This window comes from Pantherophis guttatus, chromosome 2 (assembly GCF_059756535.1).
Source record: "Pantherophis guttatus breed Tessera chromosome 2, ASM5975653v1, whole genome shotgun sequence".
Classification (NCBI taxonomy): Eukaryota; Metazoa; Chordata; class Lepidosauria; order Squamata; family Colubridae; genus Pantherophis; species Pantherophis guttatus.
In genome coordinates, this window is record NC_142064.1 from 249,156,034 (window position 1) to 249,183,674 (window position 27,641).

The 27,641-nt window shown below is 44.9% G+C and overlaps 1 protein-coding gene and 1 long non-coding RNA gene across 3 annotated transcripts in view; one reads left to right on the forward strand and one right to left on the reverse strand.

Moving 5' to 3' along the window:
* Positions 1 to 27,641, reverse strand: part of LAMB2 (laminin subunit beta 2) — an 86,728-nt gene that overhangs the window by 23,668 nt on the left and 35,419 nt on the right. For both annotated transcript variants that reach the window (XR_004593628.2, XM_034431717.3), the window contains exons 15-23: positions 26,828 to 26,955; positions 24,696 to 24,816; positions 24,377 to 24,569; positions 22,195 to 22,338; positions 17,783 to 18,014; positions 10,873 to 11,036; positions 10,191 to 10,415; positions 9,012 to 9,229; positions 995 to 1,091 (exon numbers count right to left, since the gene is read on the reverse strand). Coding sequence is in view for 1 of the 2 variants with exons in the window: in XM_034431717.3 (XP_034287608.2) it covers positions 995 to 1,091; positions 9,012 to 9,229; positions 10,191 to 10,415; positions 10,873 to 11,036; positions 17,783 to 18,014; positions 22,195 to 22,338; positions 24,377 to 24,569; positions 24,696 to 24,816; positions 26,828 to 26,955 (1,522 nt within the window). In the remaining variant the exon portion in view is untranslated. The remainder of the gene's footprint in view (positions 1 to 994; positions 1,092 to 9,011; positions 9,230 to 10,190; positions 10,416 to 10,872; positions 11,037 to 17,782; positions 18,015 to 22,194; positions 22,339 to 24,376; positions 24,570 to 24,695; positions 24,817 to 26,827; positions 26,956 to 27,641) is intronic.
* On the forward strand, positions 1,422 to 5,723 carry LOC148115580 (uncharacterized). The gene is made up of 3 exons (XR_015731691.1): positions 1,422 to 1,459; positions 5,501 to 5,561; positions 5,652 to 5,723. It is a non-coding gene; the product is annotated as an uncharacterized LOC148115580 (long non-coding RNA).

Consider the following 27,641-nt stretch of genomic DNA (forward strand, 5'->3'; position numbering starts at 1 on the left):
CTTTCTCGCTTAGCAATGGAAACGAAAACTTACAATTGTGATCGTAAATTGAGGATTACCAGTATGCTTCAGTTCTATCTATTCCAATCAATAATAAAAGCTCTATTTTCTCAGCATGGGTGCCTTATTTCAGGTAGGATTGTTTTAAAAGAAGAACCATTGTTTCATAATTTCATCCGCTTGACTGCTTGCACGCTTTCAGGGATATAATTGCACACTTGGCTGTCACAATCTCTGCGGAGGACTCATTTACCTTATTCTAACACTTTCTTCAGTCTTTTTGGAATAAATGAATCAAACAGTATGCTAAAGTGTCGCTTTTCAATGATGGCATTTTTGGGTTGTTGTTTTTTTTAAATGAACTTAAATAAGAATATTAAGACTCTATTAGATATAAGAAATTTACTTTGCTTTTAAAAGCAACCCGCCAGGGGTGAAATCCAGCAGGTTCTGACAAGTTCTGGAGAACCAGTAGCGGAAATTTTCAATAGTTTGGAGAACCGTCAAATACCACCTCTGGCTGGCCCCAGAGTGGGGTGGGAATGGAGATTTTGCAATCTCCTTCCCCCAGGAGTGGAGAGGGAATCAGTGGTGGGTTGCCCCCGGTTCAGACTGGTTCTTGCGAACCGGTAGTAAAACCGGGGGGAGGCTCCGCCCACCAACGCCAACGTCATCAGGAAGCTTCTGCGCATGTGCAAAACATGTGCGCGTGGTCCCGCTGAAAACCAGTAGTAAAGGTAAGTAGAACCCACCCCTGGAGGTAATGGGGACTTTGCAGTATCCTTCTCCTGGAGTGGGGTGGGAATGGAGATTTTGCAGTATCCTTCCCGTCACGCCCACCAACCCATGCCCACCAAGCCACACCCACAGAACCAGTAGTAAAAAAAATTGGATTTCACCACTGCAACCTGCCTATTCCTCTCCCCCCCAAAAATAGATTTAAATTTGGAGTCTGTCATATTGATAAAGTTTCACATCTTGCTTTCTCTCTTACCTCTGCATTGCTGACCCGGCTGACCCCAATGGTTCTCCTGGCACTCTGAACAGGTGCGGCCTCCAAATCCTGGCCGGCATTGGCATTGCCCTGTGAACTACAAAGACAGGCGCCATTAGGGGTCCCGAGGCTGCTAACAAGGGCAGAGGTAGAAATACGGTGTGAGGCATGGGAGAGAGGCAGGAAGAAATGACAGCAGCAATAATAATAGCAATGTTAATAATACCGGTAACAATAATATAGTAGTACATAATATTAGAATCAGTGGTGGGATGCCACAGGTTTAACAACCAGTTTGATAAGTGTTACGAGGATTCATGGATCAGGCCCAACAGCAAGACATGAGTCAGTAGATTAATTAAATCTCTTTTATTCACAGGTTCATCTCAACAACACTTGCAACATCTGGATCTGAGGAGCAAGGAAGAGCGTGCCCACCTTTTATGCCAGAAGGCGGAGACTTAGGTAAGGAGGGGTTAGTGGGAGGAGCTGGACAGGTGGGAGTTTGGATTAACCCCTGCACTGCTGCACTATAGCTGACCCCTGGCACAGTTAAGGCATTTACCCTTGACAAATCCCCCTCTAAATGCCTAACATGTGTCTGTATGCCTGACTGATTGATTGGCACTCTGGGGCGGATATTGAGTTTGGACACTAGGTGTGAATGCTGTTTGCCCTGCAGTGGTTTTGTGAGTATGTCTGCAGTCTGTTCTTCTGTGTCACAATGAATGGCCTTTATGAACCCGATTCTGGAGAGCTGTCTCACGTGTTTGTATTTTATGTCGATATGTCTTGATCTTTGCCCTACGGCGTCGGCCATGGATATTTCTATGGCGGCCTTGTTGTCTTCATAGATGTTTATCGGGTAAGTTGGTTCTCTCCACACGCTGGCGAGTAGGTCGTCGAACCAGATAAGGTTGTTGGCGGCTTTGGAGAGGCATATGTATTCTGCCTCAGTGGTCGAGGTGGCTACCAAGATTTGTTTACCTGTGTACCAATGCACAGGGCTATTGTTCAAGTAGAATATGTACCCTGATGTGCTTTTCCTACTTTTGATATCTCCAGCCCAGTCAGCGTCGGCGTAGCAGGAGAGGACAGGTTCATCAGATGCTTCTGGTTCTAGGATTAGGCACGCATTGGCGCTTTGTTTCAGGTACCTTAGTACCCTCTTCACTGCGTCCCAGTGGTATGTGGTGGGTCTGCCTACGTGTCTGGACAATAGATTAACTGATAGCGCAATGTCTGGCCTTGTCCAGTTAGCGATATACAGGAGTGAGCCTATGATTGACCTGTACAGCGTGTTGTCTTCAAACTCAGGTGATTCGTCAGGCATGTTTTTCAGAAAGTCCGGTTGCATGGGTGAATCACATCCCTTGGCATCTGCCATGTTACATTTGTGGAGTAATTCCTCTATCTTTTCCTTTTGGGACAGTTGAAAGCCCTTGGGGGTTTCACTGACCTGCAAGCCCAGGTACCGGTTTATTCTTCCTAAGTATTTTAAGGTGAAGTGTTCGCTTAGTCTGTTGGCGAAGGCCTTGCGATTCTTTTCGTGTTTGCTGATGTAGAGAATGTCATCCACGTACACTAGGATGTATTCTGGCGAGTCCCCCACTCTCCTGGTGAAGAAGCAGTTGTCGGCCACGGTTGCTGTGAATCCCATTGACTTCAAGACCTCAACCAGGCACTCATACCAGCGTTTACCTGACTGTTTAAGTCCGTACAGGCTTTTGCGAAGCAGCCAGGTGTCCCCCCTGTTGATTCTTTTACTGTGTGGCGCCTTGACGTATATCTCCTTATCTAGGTTGGCGTGCAGGTAAGCTGTCTGCACATCGAACTGGTGTACCTCTAGTCCTAGTAGGGAGGCGATGACCAGGGCACGTTTGACGCTCTCTGTCCTCACGCTGGGTGAGTAGGTGTCAGTGTAGTCCTCTGGGAACCTTTGAGCAAACCCCTGGGCCACTAGCCTGGCTTTGTATAGGTTTTGGCCACCCTCAAGGTTCTTGACCTTGAAGATCCATCGGGTGCCTATCGCGCTTTTGCCCTCGGGGACCTTGGCCGGGGTGTAGACCTCTAGCTCTCTCAGACTGTCCAGTTCTTTGGCCATGGCGGACTCCCACCTTGTTCTCTCCTCTTGAGGTAGCCTTAATACCTCTTCGTATGAGTTTGGTGTGACGTGGTTCGTGTGTATGTGCATCACGTAATCATTTAGCCTCCTTGGTAACTGGTTCCTGGTCGACCTGACCGGTCTGTCTATTGTCTGTTCGGTGTCATGTAAGTACCTGGCCTCCCTTTGTGTCAGCGAGTCTACACTTATCTTGGGATGATTCCCTTTCCACTCCCCAATCTTGATGCCTTGGAGGTTGGGTTTGGGTCCCTTCTTTTCCTGTCTATTCACCTTTTCGTGTTTGTCTTGTGCTTGCTCGTCTGGCCTACTTTCTAGCTTGTTGGGTACCTCGTTCAAATGTATCCTGGACCAGTTGGTTTGCTCATGGAATGCCGCCGTCCTAGATACCACGAACCTGTCGTTACTGTCCACAAACCTGAAGCCCTTGGTTCCCGGTTCATACCCCATGAACCTCAGTCTTCTGGATACTTTGTCCCCTTTTCTGCGCAGCTGTTTGGGTATGTGGACATCGGCGGTTATGCCGAATACGTGTAAGTGTGCTATTTGTGGTTTTTTGTTGTACATGAGCTCGTATGGCGTTTTGTCTATCACACTGGACCATGTTCTGTTAAGTGTGTAGTTGGAGTAAACCAAGGCCTCAGACCAGAAGTGTTGGCCAATGCCCGCGTCCTCTAAGGCGCACCTGACCATTGTTTGCAGTGTTGAGTTTCGTCGTTCTGCGACCCCGTTCTGAAAGGCCGAAAATGGGGACGACGTAAAGTGAAGCACGCCCTTGGATCTGAGCCAATGGGAGAAGTCCCTTGATAGGAACTCGGACCCTCTGTCAGTCATGATTTGCTTGATTTGGGCGTTGTTCTGTGTCTCTACCCTTTTGTAGAACTCTTTGAATTTTTGGAAGGCCTCATCCTTTCTCTTTAGGGTATAGACGAAGCCATATCGACTACAGTCATCCACGATGGTGAGAAAGTATCTTTTTTTGTATTTTATGGATGGCCTTAGGGGCCCTACCAAATCCATGTGGACTAAATTGAATATCTGTTTGGCGGCGCGTGATGACTTCGTAGGCCTGGGTTTGACTTTTAACTTAGAACATTTGCACACCAAGCACTCGAGGTAGTTTTCACAGCTCTTTATTTTGATGCCCTTGGTACAGTTGGCCATTTTTTGGATTACGGGGAAACTTGCGTGCCCTAGCTTCCTGTGTAATAGGTGTGCACAGTCGTCGTGCATGGGCTTGCCTATCGAGGGCCCTCTCTGAGTGTGTCTGCTGTGTTGTGTCTCTAGTGTCGTGTTCTTCTTGTTCTCTACCTCTCCCTCATCTACCTGTCCTCCTTCAATTCTGCTCTGGTTAAGGTCTTCTATGCTTTCCGAGCTGGTGTATATGCTGTGTGTGCTACCCTCAAAGAACGTTACATGAGGTAACCCTTGACTGATGGTCACTCTCCCTATGTCCTTTCCGCCCTTGCTGACTTGAACATTCCCTTCCGTAAAGGTCACCTTAACCCCTGATTCCTTGCTGAGTTTTACTGCGGCCAATATGTTGTGGGGTATCTCCGGGACCAGCAGTACCCCCTCTATTTCCCCTACTCCTGGCAATATAACTGTCCCCTTGCCTGTTACCTTAACCTCGCTTTGGTCTGCAACCTTGATTGAGAAATCCTCCCTTTGGAACGATGAGAGCAGTTTCTGGTTGTATGTGGTGTGGTTGGAGGCCCCAGAGTCTAGGAGCCATGAATTGGTGTCTCTGCCCTGATGTGTTATGTGAGTGCGTTCTCCTATCCCATATAATGACCCCGTTCTGCTGTCACGTGAGCTGTCTCTGTTCCCTCTTCTATCTCTGGGGTTGGGTGAATCTCTGCGCCTGTATCTCTCCTCAGAGGTGCGTCTCTCTGTTTGCCTGAACCTATGTTCAGGTCTGCCTCTCTCCCTGTAGTTCTTGGGGCAGTCTCTCTTGAGATGCCCCCTTGACCCACAGATATAACACTCTGATATGTTGTGCTGTTTCTCTTGGAAGACTACTCTTTTCTCGCTCTTATGCTCTCTGGAGGGGCCAGAGCGGCTCCTCTTGAGATTGTCTTCTGCTATAAGTTTGTTGGACAGCTTTTCCACGGATAGCAGGCCTAGGCTAATGGTATCTAAGTGTGATAAGAAGCTGTCCCATGAGTGATCTAAAGAGTTAATTATTACACTCTTCATGATCTGATCGGATATGACCTCCCCCCTAAGGTGGAGTTCTGCTCTGGTAGCGCTTAAGGACACTAGGTGCTCACTTATGGGGGTCCCTGGTTTGAGTCTAGCAGAGAAGAAGTCTTTGGAGATCTGGGTAGTGGTGGACACACTTTCACTGTAAAACAACCCAAACATTTTCTGTATGATTTCAGATACTGTGAGATTATGACCAATGCAGTGATAGATCGTGGGAGATATGCTTGCAATTAAAAGGTAAAAAGCCCTATGGTGCGTACAGTCCAATTCCAAGGACCAAGGTTTCTCTGGGGGGTCATTAATAAAATGTGACATATTTTCTTTTAGGAACACTACCTGGAGCTGCTGTGACCACTCTAGGATATTGCCCCCATCCATCCTCAACTTAGGAAAGTCACTTGGTAAGTTCCCAGCATTATTTGTAAAGTTACTTACTGCTGGCTGCTGTCCATGGTTCCTTATGTGCCTATAACAGCAATACGGCATGGGAACGCTAGCCGGCATTTTAAAAGTCCCGCTTTGTAATTTTTTTCTCTTTTCTTCTTCTAGGCGGAAGAGCGCATGTGCGAAGTCCATTTCTGCCCTGCCATCGTCGAGGAAGGACCTGTTCATCGCGGCTCCGGCGTAGAGGTCTCCATCGGTTGGGTAGGCCTCGACTTCGGTCTTGGGGGTCCAGGTGCGCTCCGGACGGTGGCGGTCAGCAGCGGCTTCATCAGGGTGAAGATCCTGACGGTGCTGGGGTCTCGGCGACGAAAGTAAGTAGCTGGCCCAGTCCCTGCGTTCTGGGGTGCGCGGTCCGGGCGATCGGCAGCGCGGTGTCCTTGGGGTGCGCAGGGGGGTTGGTGTGCTGGCGTGGGCATCGTCGACCCTCGGGTGGGCGTTCCGGTGCCCCTCTCCTCGTCTTCCCTTTCGTTTGGGCCCTTCCGGATCCCCTCTAGTGACTTTGAGGCCCGGGCCGAAGGCGGCGGCGAGGGTCCTCATGGCCTTGTCGACTTGCCGCTCGGTTGGGGGGTCCCCGCGGCCCGAATCGGACTCTGCCCCCTCGCCCCAGTCGTTTTCATCATCGCTTAGGGTCGGATATTTTTCGTGCGCCGGCCATTTTGAATCCCGGCTTTTGATTGGGCGGGGGTCGGCCATCTTGCCCGACCACGTGGTCAAAGATGGCCGCCGTTTTGAATTTAGCGCGGGGCTGTGGGGCTCGGTGACTGTAGTGGGGTCGTTCTGGGGCGATCCACTCACCGAGTTCAGTTCTTCGGGCTCCGGGTCTGAGTCTTCCTCGCTCCCCGCCACCTTGCGGTCCATTATGAAGCTTCGTAGGTCCGCGAGGAGATTCTTGTCATTGGCTCGCTCTTTTAGCAGCCTTAGGACGTCGATCCTCAGTTTTTCTTCCTCCTGATCACCGGGATTCGTTATTTCCCTTTTGTTGGTCTCCCTCCTTTCCTCCGTTGTGATGGCTTTGGGATCAGTCTTGGTTTCTGCCTTCCCTGGCGATCCTGCTGGGTTGCTGTCCCTTTGCTTCGGTGGAGTCGCCATCTCGTAGGCAGTGATGTGTCTTCGTTGTAGGTTCGGAGATTATTGGGCCATCCAACCATCCTCTGCTACCATATTGTTACGAGGATTCATGGATCAGGCCCAACAGCAAGACATGAGTCAGTAGATTAATTAAATCTCTTTTATTCACAGGTTCATCTCAACAACACTTGCAACATCTGGATCTGAGGAGCAAGGAAGAGTGTGCCCACCTTTTATGCCAGAAGGCGGAGACTTAGGTAAGGAGGGGTTAGTGGGAGGAGCTGGACAGGTGGGAGTTTGGATTAACCCCTGCACTGCTGCACTATAGCTGACCCCTGGCACAGTTAAGGCATTTACCCTTGACAATAAGCATGTGCTTTATGTGCACATGTGTGCTTGGCATGCAGGCACACGCCTAACACGCTTGTACGCAGCATTCAAAATACAGCAATTTGAAGCTCAGTTGCTTAGGCAGCCCCGGTAAGTAGAGGTGCAGAAATCAGCTGTGCCGCATGAATCAGCTGAGCCAGAAAGAAGGAAATATAGGACAGGATAGGACAGGGCCGGGTGGGCGGGGCCAGCTGATCGTCAGAACTACCGGTTCGCCTGAACCTGTATGAAACTGCTGAATACTACCTCTGATTAGAAAATGCTGAAATATATTCTCTGTAAAGTCTGATTATCTTCTCCTGGTATCTTCCCAATAGAGGTATTGGGAGCTAGAATAGAACCTAAATCTGTGACAATAACCCTGGGAGGCAGAAGGAAGAGCTCCAGTCTAGACTATGGTCTAATAACAGAAAACTGAATCCAAAGAATGGATGGGAGTAGAGAAAGCATCTCAGAAGGAACCTCCCTGGTTCTCAGCGAAGTACAGACAAGGCAGGAGAGGAGTACCATACTTTTCGGAATATAAAATGCACTCCCTGCCCCCCGCCCCCCATTAAAAGAGGGTGGAAATGTTGGTACGTCTTATACACCGAATACAGCCATTTTTGGCCTCCCAAAACCCTGCCCTGTGCGTCCCATTTTTCGCAAAAGTGGGATGCACAGAGGGTTTGGGAGGCCTGCAGAGTGCTCCTGGGGCCTGGGGAGGGCAAAAATGCGATGTGAGGGTGTTTTGCCCTCCCCAGCCCCCCAGGAGCACTCTGCAGGCCTCCCAAACCCTCTGCACATCCCTTTTTTTCGCAAAAACAGGACGCACAGAGGGTTTGGGAGGACTGCAGAGTGCTCCTGGGGGCTGGGGAGGGCAAAAACCTTTTTTTTTCTTGTTTGCCTCTTCGAAATCTTGGGGCGTCTTATACTCCGGTGCATCTTATAGTTCGAAAAATACGGTACTTTCAGACTTGAAAAATTCTGTTATTCTAATCTTACAATAGAGGTAGTATTAATACTCATTGTTTTGGTTTCCTGAACGACTAACAATATCTGCACACTACCAAGGTGGAAGAAATGATAACAAATCTATACAGTAGATAAGGTGTAAAATTATGGACATCAGCCAGTTTGGGACAATATGGCTTTCTTGCCCAAAACTATTTAAATTCACTGTGGGGCGGGGGAATTTCCTGTCAGAAGGATTTCATATGACCTTGATACACAGCAACAGTCATAAGTATGAACCAGTGGCCAAGCTTCTGACTTTTGATCACATGATCTTGGGGATGCTGCAAAGATTGTAACTGTGAAAAACAGTCGTAAGTCACTTTTTTCAGTGCCGTTGTAACTTTGAGCAGTCACTAAATGAATTGTTGTAAGTCGAGGACTACCTGTATTGCTTCATAATGCTTACAGCACACTCTAAGTGGTTTACAGAGTCAGCCTATTGCCCCCAACTATCTGGGTCTTCATTTCTCGGAAGGATGGAAAGCCGAGTCAACCTTGACCTGGTGAGAATCGAACTCCTGGAGTGAGCAGTGAGTTAGCCTGCAGTACTGCATTCTAACCACTGCGCCATCACGGCTCCAGCCCACTTTTTATCCTCTTATCAAGCCTATGAAATACAGCTAATTAAACTCTCCTCCTCTTCTCCCAGCCTATCAGTCAAGGGCTTCCTGCAAGCTGGGGGTCTTCCAGGTTGTGGCCCACCCTGTTCTTCTACACTGGAAGCTCTCCCGTTTTCAGCACAACATTGACCACGATGTCTACGCCTGTCTACACAGAGCTCAGACTGACCTGATTGCAAGCGGGGCTCAATGAGTAATAGGAATGGCAATCACAGGGTTGGCAGCCTTGCCCGCTGGTTAAGTTCCAGAAGTTGGGGGCACAACGGTCACAGCTCTGTCCTTGGACATTGGGTAGGCACTGGCACTGCCCACTGTACCAATCACATTGGCACTGGTCCTGCGAGGAGCATTTGTTCTGCACAGTACCCAGGTAGTTACAAGAGCAACCTGCAGGGAAAAAAATATATACATACAGTATATGATATTCAGCCCACTTCTTTGAAGGAAAAAGGATACAACAATTAGTAAGCCAAGCCATCTTTACAGAGAAGTAAATAAATATGCCAATTAAAAAGAAGCCAATCTCATTGGGCACCATAAACCAAACTTTTTTATTTTGGAGACGGATATATAGGTTAGCACCAATGTTTTAGTAAGGTTGTGCAGACTGTCTTTTTAATAAGACAGTCTGCACGATCTTCTAGTTAAGTGTTTTAATAAGATTTGAAGGATTGTCTTTTTCCCAGTTATATCTACCCAACCAGTAGTGGGTTTCAAATCCCGTTGCTACTGGTTCGTTTGTGGGTGTGTGCGTCTTTCTGCGCATGCGCAGAGACGTCCAGGCAGGTGGGCGGAGCTTCCCACTGCCGCCGCTACCAGTTCGCCCCGGGTTGGGCGAACCGGTAGCAACTCACCACTGTATCCAACCCACCATAGGGAGGAGGCAGGGAATGCTATGGGTCCCCTCTGCTAAACAGGTCCATTTATCAGGACCCAGAAGAAGGGCCTTCTCCGTGATGGCTCCCTCCCTTCCAATGGAACATCATCCAGATAGAGATAAGATTGAGACTCTCTTTTGCAAGGCCATGAAGACATGGTTGTGCCAATGGGCCTGGGGACCCAGAGTGAGATGAAGCCAATCAAATGGCTCATCTGATTCATATTGCCAAGGGTGGGGGGGTTATTGCTTTTTGTACTGGGTTCCTCTTAAACCACCCGGAGTCATTGTGAGTGAGTTGGGAAGCCATATAACTTTTCTAAAATAAAAATAAAAATAAAAATAAAAATAAAAATAAAATAATAAAATAAAATAAAATAAAATAAAATAAAATAAAATAAAATAAAATAAAATAAAATAAAATAAAATAAAATAAAATCCATGCAGTCAGTGTTTGCAGCAGACACTTACGGCGGCAGGTGTGTCGAGTGGCATCGCCATAGTAACCCCTTTGGCAGTGTTGACACTGGTCTCCCTCGGTGTGGTAGAGGCAGCGAAGGCATTGGCCTGTGCGTCGATCGCAGGATTTGGGGTCTGCCAGATCAATGTTGTTATTACAGGCGCAGGGCTGGCATTGTCCTCTAACCTGCCAGGGGTTGCCATAGTAACCAGGAGCACACTCGTCGCAGCGCGGGCCTGTGTGAAAGAAGAGTGCCAGTTGGGACAGCTGGGACAAACAAGAGCAAATTCAGCAGCCCAACCAAAGAACCACTAAGGTTACTCCCACCAACACTGACAGGGCAAGCCATTAGAATATAAATTAAGCAATCCCCCCCCCCTCCCCATCACCATTGATGACATTGCCTAGTTTGGTAATGAAACGTCTGCAAGAAAACAACCAAGCTCAGAGAGCACCGGGATCCCTCATTTCAACCCCGAGCTACAAATATTTTCTTTTATTGGAGCAAACTCACTTGTCTCCCCAACATACATAACCCAACCGAATGTTTTTCACCTCCCTCAGTTCCAGCCTCCAAAGCCCAGACTTGTGTTCTGTTCTTTCAATGCAGCTGGTGTTGTGTAGAGAGCCATTCCCCCAACTTCGCCACAAGGTGAATGAAGACCTGCCTTCGTGCCCCAAAGCTGGACTTGCCTGTATAACCTCCAAGGCAGCTGCACATCACAGTTCCGGAGGGATTGTCTTGATGGCAAGTGACTGCAAAATTGCGCCCGGAGCCAGGAGCCTCCGGACAAGGGCAAGGACGGCATTGGCCACCCAAGGACAGTGCTGGGTTCCCATAGTATCCACCTACGCATCTGCACATGAGGGAAGAGATTGTTTTAGGAACACGTGATTTTATTTCTATTTTATTTTTTTATTTGTATACCGGCAGTGAACACGTCCAACACACCTTCCTCCTCCTATTTTCCCTACAACAACAACAACAACCGTGAGGTGAATTGGGCTGAGAGAGAGTGACTGTCCCAGTTGGTTTTCATGGCTAAGATGGGACTAAAACTCTCTTCCACTACATCTTCATACATGATTTCTACTTCCAATTTGGTTTCTTTCACTTCTTTCCTCTTCTTCCATATCCATTTGTTCCCAAGATCCAGTTTTGATACTTACTACACAATGCTTTTACTCAGCAAGGTCTACTCTTGGTTTATCTCTACTACACGAGAGGCAATTGTGCCTTTGTACTTCAGGTATTTATTTAGGACTGAAAAGGAACAATCAATTTAAATGGAGCTCAAGTTCTAGTACTTTCGTAGTTTTGTTTGTAGTTTTTTGGGGGGCAGGAATATCTTCTCCCAAAGTGTGCATTTTTCAACTTACATGCTATAATATTATCTGGAAGGTTTCTCATCTAACTATTAAACTATTAAAGAAGCCTAACCTTGTTTAGCTTCTGTTAAGGATATTGTTGTTGTGTTACCAACCAGCAGAGTATAGAGCACAGAGAAACGTTGCTGAGAACAATGAATAAGAGATGTGCAAACTGGTTTATCAAAAGTTTACTTTATAGTGAAAAAACAATCTCATAGTCTTTAAATCAATCCAAGTCTTTGCCAGTTAAATCAATCCAGTGATACAGAAACTCTTCTTACCACACAAACAGTAGTTGGTTAGAATAACAAACTCACTCTGGTTCATAAACCGCAATGGTAGCAGATCCATCCAACCGATGATAGCACAATGGTGGCAACTCCTCACACAATGGTAGCTTATCATCAACTGAATACGTTATAGTACCTCTCTTAAATACATTCACAACCAGTGATTATCTAATTACAGCATGACTCAGCATTATAATGAATCAGCAGGAAAACTTTAAAGTCACACAATACATATTCATATTAAAGTCACAGAACACATATATTGCCTGGACAACTTGTTAGGCTCAAACCATATCCTAACAGCTTCCAAGTCTGATAGAGCCACCAGATGATAACTCCTAGCCGTGATGGCAAACCTATGGCATGCGTGCCAGAGGTGGCATGCAGCGTGTCCTCTGTGGGTATGCGAGCCGTCGCCCTAATTCAGCTCTGCTGTGCATGCGTGCACACCTCCCGCTGGCCAGCTGGTCTTCGGGTCTCTGCTGCACACGCATACATGGGAGGCAGGGCACATACGCAGGGCTGCACGTGCATGCATGGGGGAGGGGTGCATGCACGGGGCCCGAGCGCGCATTGCATTTTGGGGGCTCGGGTGCGTTTTGGGCACTTGGTCCGGAAAAGGTTAGCCATCACTGTCCTAGACAAATGGCAGGATTGTGATGAATCATCCATGATATACATAGTTGTGCATCTGTTTGTTGCAAATAGATTTTCTAAATTATCTGTACAACTAAAATGTAGTGTACTGTAAGCGCTCATAAGCCTAAATAATGGAGGAATGGAAAAAATTTGAGGAGGCAGAAGAAGCAAGAGTTACAAATAAAGGAACAATGTAGAAAAGTGGAGCTGGCTGGAAAGATTGATACAAAGACTTTAGGCTACCAAGAAAGTAATAAAAAATGCTGAGAATGCCTTATTATCAATAAGCTAAGGAATTTGCTTTAAGTTACAAAAGAACGATAGCTGGTTACTGAAGGAGGAGAGCTGTGTTAGTCTATGGAAACCCAAAATCAGGAAGAGCCAGTAGCACCTTTTCAGATTATCACATTTGATTAAAAGGCATAAACTTTGAATAAAATTTGTTTGCTACATAGGTGCTTCCAGAATAGCTGGGTATGTCTCAAGAAATCTAAGTTCACCAACAATTAAGTTACAGATTTATCATCAAGTCATGATGTGTGAAAAAATCCATCATATTTTGAAAAAAAAATCTTGTCTATTGTATAAATGAAGCTGTAGGAATACCAATAGGAGCATTATTTATAAAGATGTCTTTAAACTTTAAATTTTGGCATTGCTCAATATCCCTCTTTAATGATCCTGTAATGCATGAATGATCACCCCTGGTTTATATTCAGAGATGAGAGCGGTGAAGTACAGGATGTGTCAATGCTGCGCATAACAATTCTGGATGGAAGAGGACGTGAATCTAATCAATGAATGAATGAAGTAATGCTGATTTTGCTTTCCCCTGTCATTCTGGTTCTGCAATAGACATATTAAACTTGCTTTTAACTGAACCAAAAACTTCCCTGGGAAGTTATTTCAATTGGAAGCAAAAACAAAATGCATCTTTATAAAGCGCAGGACATTAAAATATACTTCATACAGGTAGTCCTTGATTTATGGCCATTCATTTAGTGACTGTTCAAAGTTACCCCAGCAGTGAAAAAAATGACTTATGATAGTTTTTCACATCACAACCATTGCAGCATCCCCATAGTCACTTGACCAAAATTTGGATGCTCGGCAACCAAACTTTGACAGTTGCAGTGTCCTGGGGTCATGTAATCCCGTTTTGCGACCTTCTGACAAACGAAGTCAATGGGGAAGCCAGATTCACTTAACAGCCATTAAGTTACTCACTTAACAACTGCAGTGATTCACTTAACAACTGAGCAAGAAAGGTTATGAAATGGGGCAAAGCCAGGGGTGAAATCCAGCAGGTTCTGACAGGTTCTGGAGAACCAGTAGTGGAAATTTTGAGTAGTTCGGAGAACTGATAGCGGAAATTTTGAGCAATTTGGAGAACCCGCAAATGCTACCTCTGGCTGGCCCCAGGAGTGGGGAGGGAATGGGGATTTTGCAATATCCTTCCCCCAGGAGTGGGGTATGTCACTGCGTTTTTTTATTTCCCAGCTGAGCTTCATTATTTTTGGACTAATAGACTTACTGTATTTGCCAAGTTCCTTATCAGTATTCTACTACGCATGTCCGCATTCCTTCACTTGCTTCACACTCTTTTTTCCTTTGTTCTCATGCCACGGGACTGCCGGTTGCTGAAAGGCAGCTGGCCCGATTTACTTTCAAAATGTAACAATTAACTTTTCTTAGTTAGTGAGGTGTTTTATTTTCTTTATAACAAATAAATGAGTTTTATTAGAAACTTTTCTTCGCATTTCTTTTTCAGAATATTGCAAACAAGGAGGAGCCACGATCCATCTCCTCTAATTAAACCAGGGTGATTTGTCCCAGAGCCAAACATGGGATTAATAAATGCCCTGACAGGGTAGGAATGGAGATTTGCAGTATCCTTCCCCTGCCACACTTGCCAAGCCAAGCCATGCCCACCAAGCTGTAACCACAGAACCGGTAGTAAAAAAAATTGGATTTCACCACTGGGCAAAGCTCATTTTTTTTTTATTTATTTTTTTTTATTGAAAAAGTTTTCAAATACAAATTTCCCCCCCCCCCTTTTTTTCCCCTCTCCCTCCCCCTCCCTAACCCCCCCTCCCCACCCATCCCCCCCTGTGACTTCTTCATAACAAAAAAAAACCTAATTCATAACAGATTACTTACTCCCTCCTCTAGATATTGACCTTTACTTACTAAAAATATTATTAATATTATAACATCCCCCTTTATCCATACATTTCAGAAAAGAGAAAAGAAAGGGGAAAAAAAAAAGACATTATACTATAACATTATAGAATAACTTCTCCACTTTAAAACTATACGATAAGTCCTACTTTAACATTTAATCTTCTATATATGTTACTATAACATTTCAAAGCGGCCTTCCCCATAAAATCTAGTTTAACATTTATTCCACTCTATCCATTTCCTCCACTCCCCTAAATATATCACTTAAAAATCCCTTTTCTTAGACTAATCAATCTACTAACTAGCTTATTCACCCACTATCATACAAAATTACCATACACAACATTTCTTAATATCTTTGATTCACTGCCCACACTACTTAAAAATATATGTCTATATTTTCCATTATATCTAAATAAAAAAAAAGAAAAGACAATGACTTTAAATTTATAATCCATATAGTATCTTCTTTGAGGTCTTTCCACTGGATTGGTAGAACCAACATCCATAATCGGGTAACATAGCTTGCTGGTGCAACAGTTTATTCAGGATCTTCAATCATATCTGCCCCCATCAGTAGTAAATATCTTCTTATATGTATAAAAGTAAAAACAACCACCCGAGTGACATTATAATTATATTCGATATAGTAATAATTGTGGGTTTCATCAGGATTATTAATTCCCATCATCGTAGTGGGTAACAACCCGATCTTCTGCATGCCCCAACATCATTCTCTTGCCTTGAGATTCAAGATAATATAATATGTTTATCAACACAAAGAGAAATTCCAAAATGGATAATTCAAATCCATCAGTTTAAGGCTCATTTCATGTCCCCAAATTACGGCCATGCAGAGATCTGCCACAATCCTCAGGATGATATTAACCAATACGTCGCCTCTTCTGTGTTTACACATAATCATTCATATTTTAAAGTCACTGGCTTCACTGTTGCCTAATTTAAAAATTTCTATTTTTATGCCACCTATTTCTCTTTTTCTTTTCTTTTTGTGGGTTTGGTTTCCATCCTGGTTTCCTTTCTACAAATTGTGTATCATCTGGTCGGTTTTTATTCTGCTTTGTAGATTGGTCTTGTTGGTTTTGTTTTTGTATCTCATGTTTCTTTTTTATCCCTTGTATATCCCCTAGTAGGTTTCCATGCTTATCCTTGCCTTGATAAGTCATCACATTAAAATTAGATGCCACTTCTCTCAAATTTGTAGATAGTCCAGCTGGGGTATCCAATAAATCCAAAGGCAATTCATCTGGTACAGTCTCTATAATTTGATATTTTACCTTTATTTCCGGCTCCTTCTGCTTATCCTGTATTATACCTGAAGATGTTAAGTTCATTTTCAACCTATTTTGATAAAATTCTTCCGCTCTTTCAACAGTATTTAGCTGATATCTTTCTCCTTGGTATCTAAATATAATACCAACTGGGGCGTCCCACCTGAATGAAATATTTCTCTTTTTTAACTCATTCACCAGAAAACCAAATTTCTTCCTTTCCATCAATATCTTAGGTGGGAGTTCCTTGTAAATCCAAATCTTTCTTCCATACAATTGCAAATTAGAATTGAAGGAATTTTGCACGATATTATTCCTAATTTCCTTATCTGTAAAATAAATCACCACGTCTCTAGGCAATTGCCTTTGCTTGGCAATCTAGGAGTTGATTCGATAAACTCTGTCAATCCTACAAAACACTTCGTCAGGTTGAACCTTTAGAATCCCAGCTAGAAATTCAGAAGATATTTTCCTTAAATCATTTCTATTATTTTCCTGCAAACCTCTTAATCTTATCGCATATTCTGTGAAATTATATTGTACCATTAAAATCTCTTTTTCAATCTTCTGTTGCAGATTTTCTGCATTACCATACTTTTGATCAGCATCCATTTTAGGTTTTTCTTCTAAGCTATTATCCTGAGTGTTTATCAAATCATTTTCAATTTTTTGAATTCTATTGTCCAATTTATCTTGAATTTCTTCCATTTTAGACTCTAGTACATTAGTATTTGTGTCCAACTGTATCATAAATTCTGTAAAACCATTAACCACTTTTGAGAATTTTTTGTCCAAAGAATCGAACTTAGATTTCACCAATTCTTTAATTTCTTTAATTTCCTGCTTAAATTTTTCAAGTTGCTGATTCACAATCTCCTCCCTTCTTTCAATCTCCTCTATAAAAAATTCTGTTATATTAAAATCAGGTTTCTGAGACTGAAGAGTTAAGACTTGTTCCTTTAAATTATTGGTGGGGGAATCCCCCCCCCTTCTTGTTTATCTGACTTTATGAGTCTCAGTGCCATGTTTCCGCCCAGGCAGGCTTTGTTAAAAAAAAGCAAGAAAGACTTCTTTCCAGTCAACAACAATATCAGATCTCCAAGGGAAAAAAAAAAAGAGAAAAAGACACAGGAGCGAAGTTTTGTCTACAAATGTAGCCAGTGGTATTTATTCCGCTACATTGTAGTAATAGAAAACGGAAGGACTTTCCCTTTCAGCCTCTCCTCCAGCCGACGCCATTTTAAAAGGCTTTTTTTCCTCTTTCTTTTCCTCCTCTCTCTTAAGTAATTTTTTTTAAAAAAATCAGTAAAATACTTGCGGTTCAGTATTACAGGTCCAGCTCACATTTCTTTGAGTAATCTGTTAAATTTGCAGGCTTGCTTTTGACGCCTGGCTCTGCATCAGCAGAGGTCTCCCAAAGCCCGGAGCGGCGGCTGGGGATATGGGGCATCTCATCCGCTCCGTCCCAAAAGTAAAGGAAAAACTTTTGGGACTCCGCAGAGAGTTCTACCCACCCCTGCTGGCTCTATCTCCGTTTCCTCATGGAAACGGAGTTTTTTCGAGCCGCCATTCCGTTGTGAAGGCGGCTCTGACAGGCGGTGGAAGCTGACGATCCCAAAGGAACGTCTGGCAGCAACAAACAGCAAACCGGAAGTCGGCAAAGCTCATTTAACAACAGAAATTTTGGGCACGACTGTGGTCATAAGTCGAGGACTACCTGTATTCTAGGCTGCTGTAGATCTTGAAATCCACGCAGGAGATCATGGATGGACTTATGCCTATTAGCTAGCGGCCGGCTCTCAGCACACCCAACCATTCTTCCCTTACCTCTCACACCGATCTCCTTCTGTGTGGCCCCGGCAATGCAAACAGCTGCCTGTCCGTGACTCACATTCTTCTGATCGGCCATTACACTGGCATGGACGGCAGTTTGGGAAGCCCCAGTGACCGGCCTGGCAGTGGTCACAGCGAAGCCCAAAAACACCTGCCCGGCAAGGACACTGTCCACTGAAGTTGTCACAAAAACTGCTCAGGGATCCTTGGCTGTTGCACTGGCACGCTGGAAGGAGAAAGAGAAATTGTATCATGGCAAGCCCTTGCTAACAATATTGCTATTGTTTCCTGATTGCTTATTTGTATCCTATGACTATCATTAAATGTTGTACCTTACGATTCTTGATGAACATATCTTTTCTTTTTATGTACACTGAGAGCATATGCACCAAAGACAAATTCCTTGTGTGTCCAATCACACTTGGCCAATAAAAAATTCTATTCTATTCTATTCTATTGAAAGTTTCCTACTTGGAATGAAGGAAGGCAGAAAAGACCCCAATGGTTCAGAAAGTAAAACAGATGAAATTAGAAGTGAATCATAATAATAGTAATAGCATGTAGCAGTGGTGAAATCCAAATTTTTTTACTACCGGTTCTGTGGGCGTCGCTTGGTGAACGTGGCAGGGGAAGGATACTGCAAAATCTCCTTTCCCAGCCCACTCCAGGGGAAGGATACTGCAAAATCCCCATTCCTACCCCACTCCAGGGGAAGGATATTGCAAAATCTCCATTCCCTCCCCACTCCTGGGGGAAGGATATTGAAAAATCTCCATTCCCTCCCCACTCTGGGGCCAGCCAGAGGTGGTATTTGCTGGTTCTCTGAACTACTCAAAATTTCCACTGCCGGTTCTCCAGAACCTGTCAGAACCTGCTGGATTTCATCCCTGAAAGTAAATGAGGGAAACTGGATTCACTTAATGACTGCATGATTCAACCAATGATCCTCTGGGCAATGATGTTAACCCTCTGGAGAGCTGTCCTATCTGTCACTGTGCAATTGGCAAACCATAAACAGATGCAGTAAATTAAAATACTCTCTATGGTGCAGTGGTAGAAGGTCATCAGCAGTTTTTCATTCAGTTATTGTTTCCCGAGAAGCCTCAGGTAGTATAATCTCTGCTGGGCCCTTTTGACCAGTGCTGCAATGCGAGCGCCCCAGGTCAGTTCCTCTTTTATGATAAGACCCAGAAACTTAAAACTGGCCACTTGCTTCACTCGACCTCCATTGATAACCAAGGGCCGGATATCTGATCTATTCTTTCTGTAGTCCACTATAAGCTCCTTGGTCTCATTGGTGCTAAGGAATAATAATGATAACAATAACAATAACAATAACAACAACAACAACAACAACAACAACAACAACAACAATAATAATAATAATAATAATAATAATAATAATAATTTTATTTCTATACTGCCCTTCTCCCGAAGGACTCAGGGCGGTGTACAGCCTATTAAAAGCACAAGACAAACATCAATTAAAATAATTTAAAATTATTAAATAATTCGGCTCAATTTAAAACCCCAGAAATTTAAAACATCCAATTTAAAATTATTATGTTGATAGCCGATTATTATTATGTTGATAAATTATTGTCTCCATGCCAAGAAAAGAATCAAGAGAGTGACAGAAAGAACATGAGCTATTTTTAAGTCTGTTCATGTCCCCAGAGCAGAGGATGGCCATGGTCTTCCCCATCACTGATGTGTAACAAGGTTCCCACCACTATTCCTGTGACAACGTGCTCCTTGATGGATAAATGGTTCCTTACCATCAGCCTGATGGTAAGACCATTCTTGTGTCTCCTCCCAATCGTGCTCTACGAATGATTCAAGCTCAATAGGATGCATCTACACACTTCCCCCACCCGTGTCTATATTTTCTTCATGGTCTGTGCCAAATATTTTATCTCTGCTCTCATCTGGCCACATATATCACTAAATGGAAAGACTGCTATTTTGCATAACTTCAACCATCTCTTAAGCATGATGGGTTTTTTTTTTAATTTGATTTATATGCCGCCCTTCTCCGGAAACTCAGGGCGGCTTACAATGCGTTAAGCAATAGCCTTCATCCTTTTGTATATTTTTATACAAAGTCAGCTTATTGCCCTCACAAACTGGGTCCTCAATTTACCTACCTTAGAAAGGATGGAAGGCTGAGTCAACCTTGAGCCTGGGGAGATTCAAACATGCAATAATTGCAGACAGCTGGAGTTAAATTACAATGCATTAGTCTGCTGAGCTATCCAGGCTATTTTGGGCAAAACATTCAGTTCCCCCCCACCTCCTCCGTAAGACTACCCACATATAGAAGTAGCTTGCCATTGTCTTCAGACAATTTCACTTCCCCAGCTTTGTTTTTCTTGGTGATTTCCCATCCAAGTCCTATTTAGGCAAAACCCCACCTGGACACTAAAGGTCAACCTGCTGAAACAAGGTACATATCAAATGAATAAACTACTATAGAATTGGACAACCCACATTCAAGTCCCTCCTTAACCATGGAGCTACTGGCCAGCACTATCTCTCAAGTAGACAATCTTGTTGGATCCTTATCCTACGGTTGGGTAGATAATATGTACTGTTACTTTAACTGCTATAAGATGACATTGAGTAAGTGGTTAAAACAGAAATAAAAGGAAGGCAGGAAGCTCATTCACTCCTGCTCACTCCTGCTCGTGATATTACTGCTAAAGATACTGTGACGGTATTACGGAACTAGAACTGTAAGCAAACTTTGTTTTGTATTGAAAGTGTTATCTTTGTTTATGAGAAGCCAGTTTTGTTTGTTTTACAACAAGTAAAGACTATTTATTTTTCTAACGACGTTCAGAGTCTGAGAGTATCTGTGTTGCAATGCTGTCTGGTCCGTCGCTCTACTCTGCAGAGGGCAGTTTACCCTCAACAAATCTAACATGGAGGCAATGGAGATACATCTTGTTTGGAAATATAATAACCGGTAAATAAACTAATGAGAAGAAATAGCTGATTCCAGATACAGCACAAGATACAGATGTTTTGTATGTTGTGCTGTAAAAGGAGAGAAGCAACCTGGAATTAAAGAGGTGAAGACAATTGCCGTCAGAAGTTATGGGTGCTTCATCACTGTAGGTTTTTAAGAAGAAACTGGGCAGCCAATTGTCTGGAATGGTATAGGGTCTCCTGCTTGAGCAGGGGGTTGGACTAGAAGACCTCCAAGGTCCCTTCCAGCTCTATTCAGATTAATTGATAAAAATATCCATTTATACATGGAAAAGGGCTAAAGTTTCCATAGAGGACCAGTTCCCACTAAATACATTTTCAAAAATAGAGAGGCAGATAGGAGCCTTCAGCTCAACCCCGCCAAGACAGAGTGGCTGTGGATACCGGCATCCCAGTTCCAAGGGAATATTCCATCGTTGGCTATAGGGGGTGAGATGTTGCCCCTTGTTGATAGGGCGCGCAACTTAGGCGTCCTCCTGGATTCACGGTTGACTTTTGAAGATCATGTTATGACTGTGACCAGGGGGGCATTTGCCCAGATTCGTCTGGTGCGCCAGTTGCGCCCCTACCTGGACTGTGATGCCCTACGCACAGTCACCCATGTGATTGTCACCTCCCGGATTGACTACTGCAATGCTCTCTACATGGGGCTGCCCCTGAAGACCACTCGGAGGCTTCAGTTGGTGCAGAATGCGGCCGCGCGGGTAGTAATGGGAGTGTCCCGACACTCTCATGTTACACCTCTCCTGCGGGACCTGCATTGGCTACCGGTTGCCCTCCGGGTGAGATTCAAGGTGCTAGTAATTACCTATAAAGCCCTACATGGCTTAGGCCCGGGGTATTTGGCTGACCATCTGCGGCCAGCAACAGCTCCCCATCACCCAGTGCGTTCTCACAGGGAGGGCCTCCTTGGGGTGCCGTCGGCCAGACAATGTCGGCTGGCGACCCCTAGGGAGCAGGCCTTCTCTGTAGGCGCACCTACCTTGTGGAATCAGCTCCCCCTGGAGCTCCGGGCGGCCCCTAACCTTCGCTCTTTCCCGCCGTGACCTTAAAACATGGCTATTTCGCCTGACTGGTTTGGACTGAAGGGGTTTTAAAGAGGATTTTAATGGTCTTTTTATAATCTTATTGGGTATTTGTTTTTATTGTTGTGAGCAGCCCTGAGTCCTTTCGGAGATAGGGCGACATACAAGCTCAAATAATAAATAAATAAGAAATAAACTTCATCCTGTCCTTGCAAGCTGCTTCCCTACTTCAACAAGCCCCACCTAAATAATTTCCAGCACCTCTAACGGTACTTCCAGTAAATGCTCAGTCAGCAAAAGCAACCAGCTTAGATCAATATTTCTGTACTGTCTCTAGCAGCACGTGAGCTGGGCTGGCTTTAAGGAGAAAGGAAGCTGAGTTTCACTTACACTTGCATCCCCCGGGCCCAAAGCCAAAGGTGCCAGGAGTGCAGCGTTCACAGCGGCGGCCCATGACGTGAGGCTTGCACTGACACTGTCCACCATCTGGATTGCACTCGAGGCTCAGAGATCCCTGGAGATCACATTGGCAGGCTGGAGACAGAGGAAAGAACAAGCAGCAGAGAAAAGGACTTGATGCTCTTGATGAGAAGCTTCTTCGTTTCTCCTTCCCACTGGCACAGAAATGGACCAGAGACCCATGCGACTATGGATCCCTTCTCCATTATGTAACGGGGGGAAAATCTGAAGGCGTTTGCCAGGGTCAGCCCTGTCTGTGCTTGCAGGCTACCAGGGTTGCAGAAGAACAGCCAGAACCCTTCTCCCAGAGCTCGGTTAGATCACTCCCTTGGACCATTTGCCTCTTGGCTGTGAATGAACAGAAAGCTAAACTGGCATAGTTTATATCCCATTAACCAGTCCCAAAGGTCTCTATTCTGACTTGACGGTGTCCTCATTTCTTCTGCAGGAAACCCCGAGCCCTTCTCTGCATCGTCAAGGAAAGCGTGTCCCAATCATAGCCCCGCTGCCATTGGCAATAGACTTGGAGGCGGCTCAGCCTGTGGATTTGGCATCTACCTGTTTTCTACCTGCTTCCATTCCTGCCTTCCCCAGCTGGAAGACCACCTGCCAGACTGGGAGAGGTAGCAAGTGAGTGGAAGAGGAGGCTCTTTGCATGCCAGATCTGAGCTGATCTCTGCCTTGGATCGCTGCCCACAAAAACAGCTGTCGGGGTGTTGGGACCGCACGAGCCAGATGTATCTCTGCTGCTGTTTCATAATGCAACCCCACAGTTCCTGTTAGATATGGTTCAGGCTGATTTTGAACACAGTTTTGGCATTCTTCCAGGCTTTAGTGCTCTTTTGGAAAAGCCATAAACCGGTGTTCAAAGGCAGCCTGAACAATAGCTGACAGGCACTGGGCGTGCATCTGAGATAGCTGAGATCCAGTTTGCTCTCCCTTATTTCACCACGCAGCCATCCCTCCACCACTGGTCAGCTGCTTTTCAGACTGCAGCCACAGTAAAGCTACTGCAACCTATGGGCCGCTAAAAGGAAACATCTTAACACTGGAATTATGGACAACTTAAAACTATCTGGAGTAAAGGCTGGGAACAAGGTAAAAGCAACCTCATGGAGACTGGTGGTGGGTTGCTACCGGTTCGGTCCGGATCTTGCGAACCGGTAGTAATGGCGGCGAGAGGCTCCGCCCACCCACCCGGCGTCATCACAGATGCTCTGCGTATGCGCAGAAGCACCGCGCATGAGCGAAGCGAGCGAGCGCATGCGTGTGCTCCCGTTGCGAACCGGTAGCAAAGGTAAGTGATGGAGATCTTAGATAAAAGTGGTTACCAGCACATATTCACACCCTGCTGAGATACACGTGGGAAAGGCCTACAGCAGTGATGGCTAACCTTTTTGTCATCGTGTGCCAGAAGGGTGGGGGCTGGGGGGGGTTGCACGCCTGTGTGCCCACACTCATAATTCTATGCACCCCGCCCCTGCACATGTGCATGCAACCCCCCCACTCCTGCCCGCTCCTGGCACATGATGGCCCGGTAGGTCCGTTTTTCTCTCTCGCTTGGCTCCAGAGCCTTTCTAGGAGTCTGGGGAGGGCAAAAACAGCCTTCCCCAGAGGTCCTCCTGAGGACAGAAATGGCCTGTTTGCCAACTTCCGGTGGGACCAGAAGGCCCATTTTTTGCTGTCCCCAGCCTCCGGAGCCTCTCTAGGAGTCTGGGGAGGGCGAAAATGGCCTTCCCCCCCCCCCGGAGGCCGAAAACGGCCCGTTTGCCAACTTCCCAGAGAGGCTCTGGAGGCTGGGGACAGCAAAAAACGGGCCTTTCCCACCACCACCTTCGAGGCCCTCTGGTGGCAGAAAACAGCCTGTTTCGCGCCAGAGCTGAGCTCGCGTGCCCACAGATATGGCTGCATGTGCCACCTGTGGCACGCGTGCCATAGGTTCACCATCACGGGCCTAGAGTCTCCAGGAACATCTATCCCATCCCATCAGGGCTTCACTTTGAACCTTCCCCATCTTCCTCTGAGTGAATGGAAAAGCCTCCCTTAGTACATGAATGATTTCTCTGGGTCGAGCCCCTGGGTTGCAGTTGTATCTGGGCAATTTAACACTCACGGAGTGCCCCCTGGTGAATGATGGCTGACATGCTGGTAAGCAAGTTGGCACAAGCTTCCGGGGTGGGCCCCTTAATCACAGGGCGAGCCTGCTGGGCACAGCGGTAGCGCTCAAAGGTCTCTTTGCGAGCAATAGAGGCGACATCCCCGGCGATGAACATCTCCAAGAAGGTGTAACGTGGCACGAGTACCAACTTCCAAGGAAGAGAAATGAGAAGGAGAGAGGGAGAAAAGAGGATATGGTTGGGTATTTCCAACTAGTTCCACCAGCTATGGTTCTCTCCACTAGGCGTGCCAGGGTTAGCAATCTCAGTACTTACAGAGTCCAAGAGGACAGCAGTGCCTTGCAAATGCTCACGTCCTCCAGAACGGGTAAACTCTACCCTTATGGTGTACCTGACTCCTTGTTCTAGGCAGACTGGCTGTGGCAGCACAATGTACCTGTGGGATGAGAATGCCAGTTCACTTCACAGAGGTCTCTAGCATCTATCTTACATACCCCCCATAGCATCTTTCTGATGGTCCTCGGTTAATGACTACCAGTGTAGGAACTGTTTGAAATTACAGTGGTGCTGAACAAGTGATACTTATGATCAATCTTCAATCAAGTTCCAGCTTTTGCAGTGCCCCCTGTTGTCACATGATCACGAACCAGGTTTTTGATAAATGGCCCTCATTTCCAAATGTTGCAGCAACCCACAGCTGCTCCAGATTTTCCAGCTTCCCACAAGCAAGGTCAACAAGGAAGCCCGCAATGGTTACGAGAGGATCTTGCTTAATGTTGACGCCCATGATGAATTCGCTTAAAGATGGCAATTGGGGACTGCCACAACTGTGGTCATTAAGCAGTGCAGTGACATGATGTTGCTCTCTATTACTTAGCAATGGTAATTTTGGGCCCAATTATCATCATTAAGCAAGGACTACTTTTATCAAATGTGCAGAAGAAAGCTTTCCTGCATCTGGTACTATGGAGATAACTGAATGACATCACCAAGGAATCTCTGCCTCCTGGTATGGATGGGAGGAGAAGCAAAACAAGTGGGTGCTACTTCTAATCATCATATAGTTTAGGCTTCTGTGAATCCCACTTGCTTATTATTTTGCTACATACACAAAAATAATATTATATATATTTTAAATGTACCAGTTATCATGGCTACAGAGAAAAGTTTGTTTAGAGAGTGTCATTAAGACTTTCAAACATAAGAATACAGTATCGTTTCCAGGAAAAATTGACTAAGGCATTGTTACTTGCTGCCAACTTAACCCCTAATCCTTTTTTCCCCCCCAAGAGATTTCTGGTACTTTACTGAATATGGTTTATTATGCTGTTTATATTTGTTTCTTATGCTTTAAAAAACTTCAGCTACAGAAGCAGAATAAATTATGACAAGAAAAAGTCATGCAAACACACTGGAGTTACTCAATCTGTCCTGGCACAGTTCTTTAGTGTCCGTGCCATCTTTTTAAGAAAACAAAAATTTTGAAGATTAAGAATTTGTTAATCATGCAATCCATCCTCGTCCGTGAATTGACACCAAGTATTTAAAGTATTACACATCCTAGTCTCCTGATTTACTTGTTTACTGAATCAATATAGATATACCACATGGAATAAACCCCCCCCAAAACAATTATTTTTATAGTTAAAGCAAGCCCGGACAGTTTTAGCTCAAAGATAGAGAACTGAGATGAGTTGGTCCTGCCAATATATGCCTCAAAATCCATCCCTCTTAATCCCAAAGGTGCTTTTTCAGGAGGCAACTGGACTTCCTTGTTTTTTCTTTGAAGACGTTTCGCTTCTTATCCAAGAAGCTTCTTCAGCTCTGACTGGATGAGAAGCGAAATGTCTTCAAAGGAAAAAAAACCGGAAAGTCCAGTTGCCCCTTGAAAAAGCACCTTTGGGACAACCATGACCTGGATGACTGAGAATCTCTATAGAATCCCTCTTAATATTTCCCTTTCTCAGCAATAAAAATACCACTACTTCAATTTACGGCCACAACTGAGCCCAACATTTCTGTTGTTAAGTGAGATATTTGTTAACATTTTGCCCCATTTTATGACTTTTCTTGCCACAGTTGTTAAGTGAATCACTGCAGTTGATGAGTTAGCAACCCGATTGTTAAATGAACCTAGCTTCTCCACTGACTTTGCTTGGGAGAAGGTCGCAAAAGGGGATCCCATGATCTTGGGACACAGCAACTGTCATAAATATGAACCAGTGGTCAAGCATCTGTATTTTGATCACATGACCATGGGGATGCTGCAAAGATCGTAACTGTGAAAAACAGTCATAAGTCACATTGTTCAGTGCTGTTGTAACTTTGAATGATCACTAAATGAACCGTTCTAAGTCGAGGACTACTTGTATTTGTCAGTTTGAACTACACTTTCCCAGCAATAAAGTCAATGTATCTCTATTTTCTAGTTTTTCACTGAAACTTACCGGGATGTGGGTAACAGAGCTGTAGATATCAAGTCATCAGAAGGGATGATGTTTCCACATGGACTACCACTGGGGACAGGCCCAGGTCGCACCACGGACACCTTCACTTTTTCCCATTTTCCTGGAAACTGAAAGAAGAGGCAAGCAATGTACATTTATCTTTGTAATCTTCTTTGGGTAAAATGAGAAAGAAATTGAAAAGAAAATGTATATTATTAGAAAATTGGAGTTGCTCGGATAACAAATAAGGGAAATATTGCACAAGAAAGGAGAAAGAAAGGAGAGAGGAGGAGAGGGATAGAGGAGGAGAGGGAGAGAGAGGAATGGAAGAAAGGGGAAGGAGAGGAAGAAAGGATAGGTGGCAAGAGCAGGAGAGAGGCGAGAAGAGGGAAAAGAGGGGAGGAGTGGGGGAGAGGAAGGGGAAGTAGGGAAGAGGAGAGGAGAGGAGGAGGAAGAAAGTAGAAGAGGAGAGGAGGGAGGGAGGGGAAAGAAAGAAGGAGAAGAAGGTTTGTTGTGAAAAGAGGGAAAAGAGAGGGTAGAAGAGCAACCCCAAATGTAATTAAAAGGTCTTATTTTTATGCTTTCGTTAGAAAAAAATATGTATATATATGATTAATTATGGATAAGAGAATGTACATTTACAATATGTGTATAAGAAATAAAAATAAAAAACTTTTTTTCAAAAAAAAAAGAGGCCAGCAATGCAGCCTGAGGAATTCTGGGAATTGAAGTCCATACATCTTAAAATGGTTCAGCAACACTGCCATGTAGCAGTCCGGCCAAGAATAAGGGACAAATAGAAAGATTAAAATCA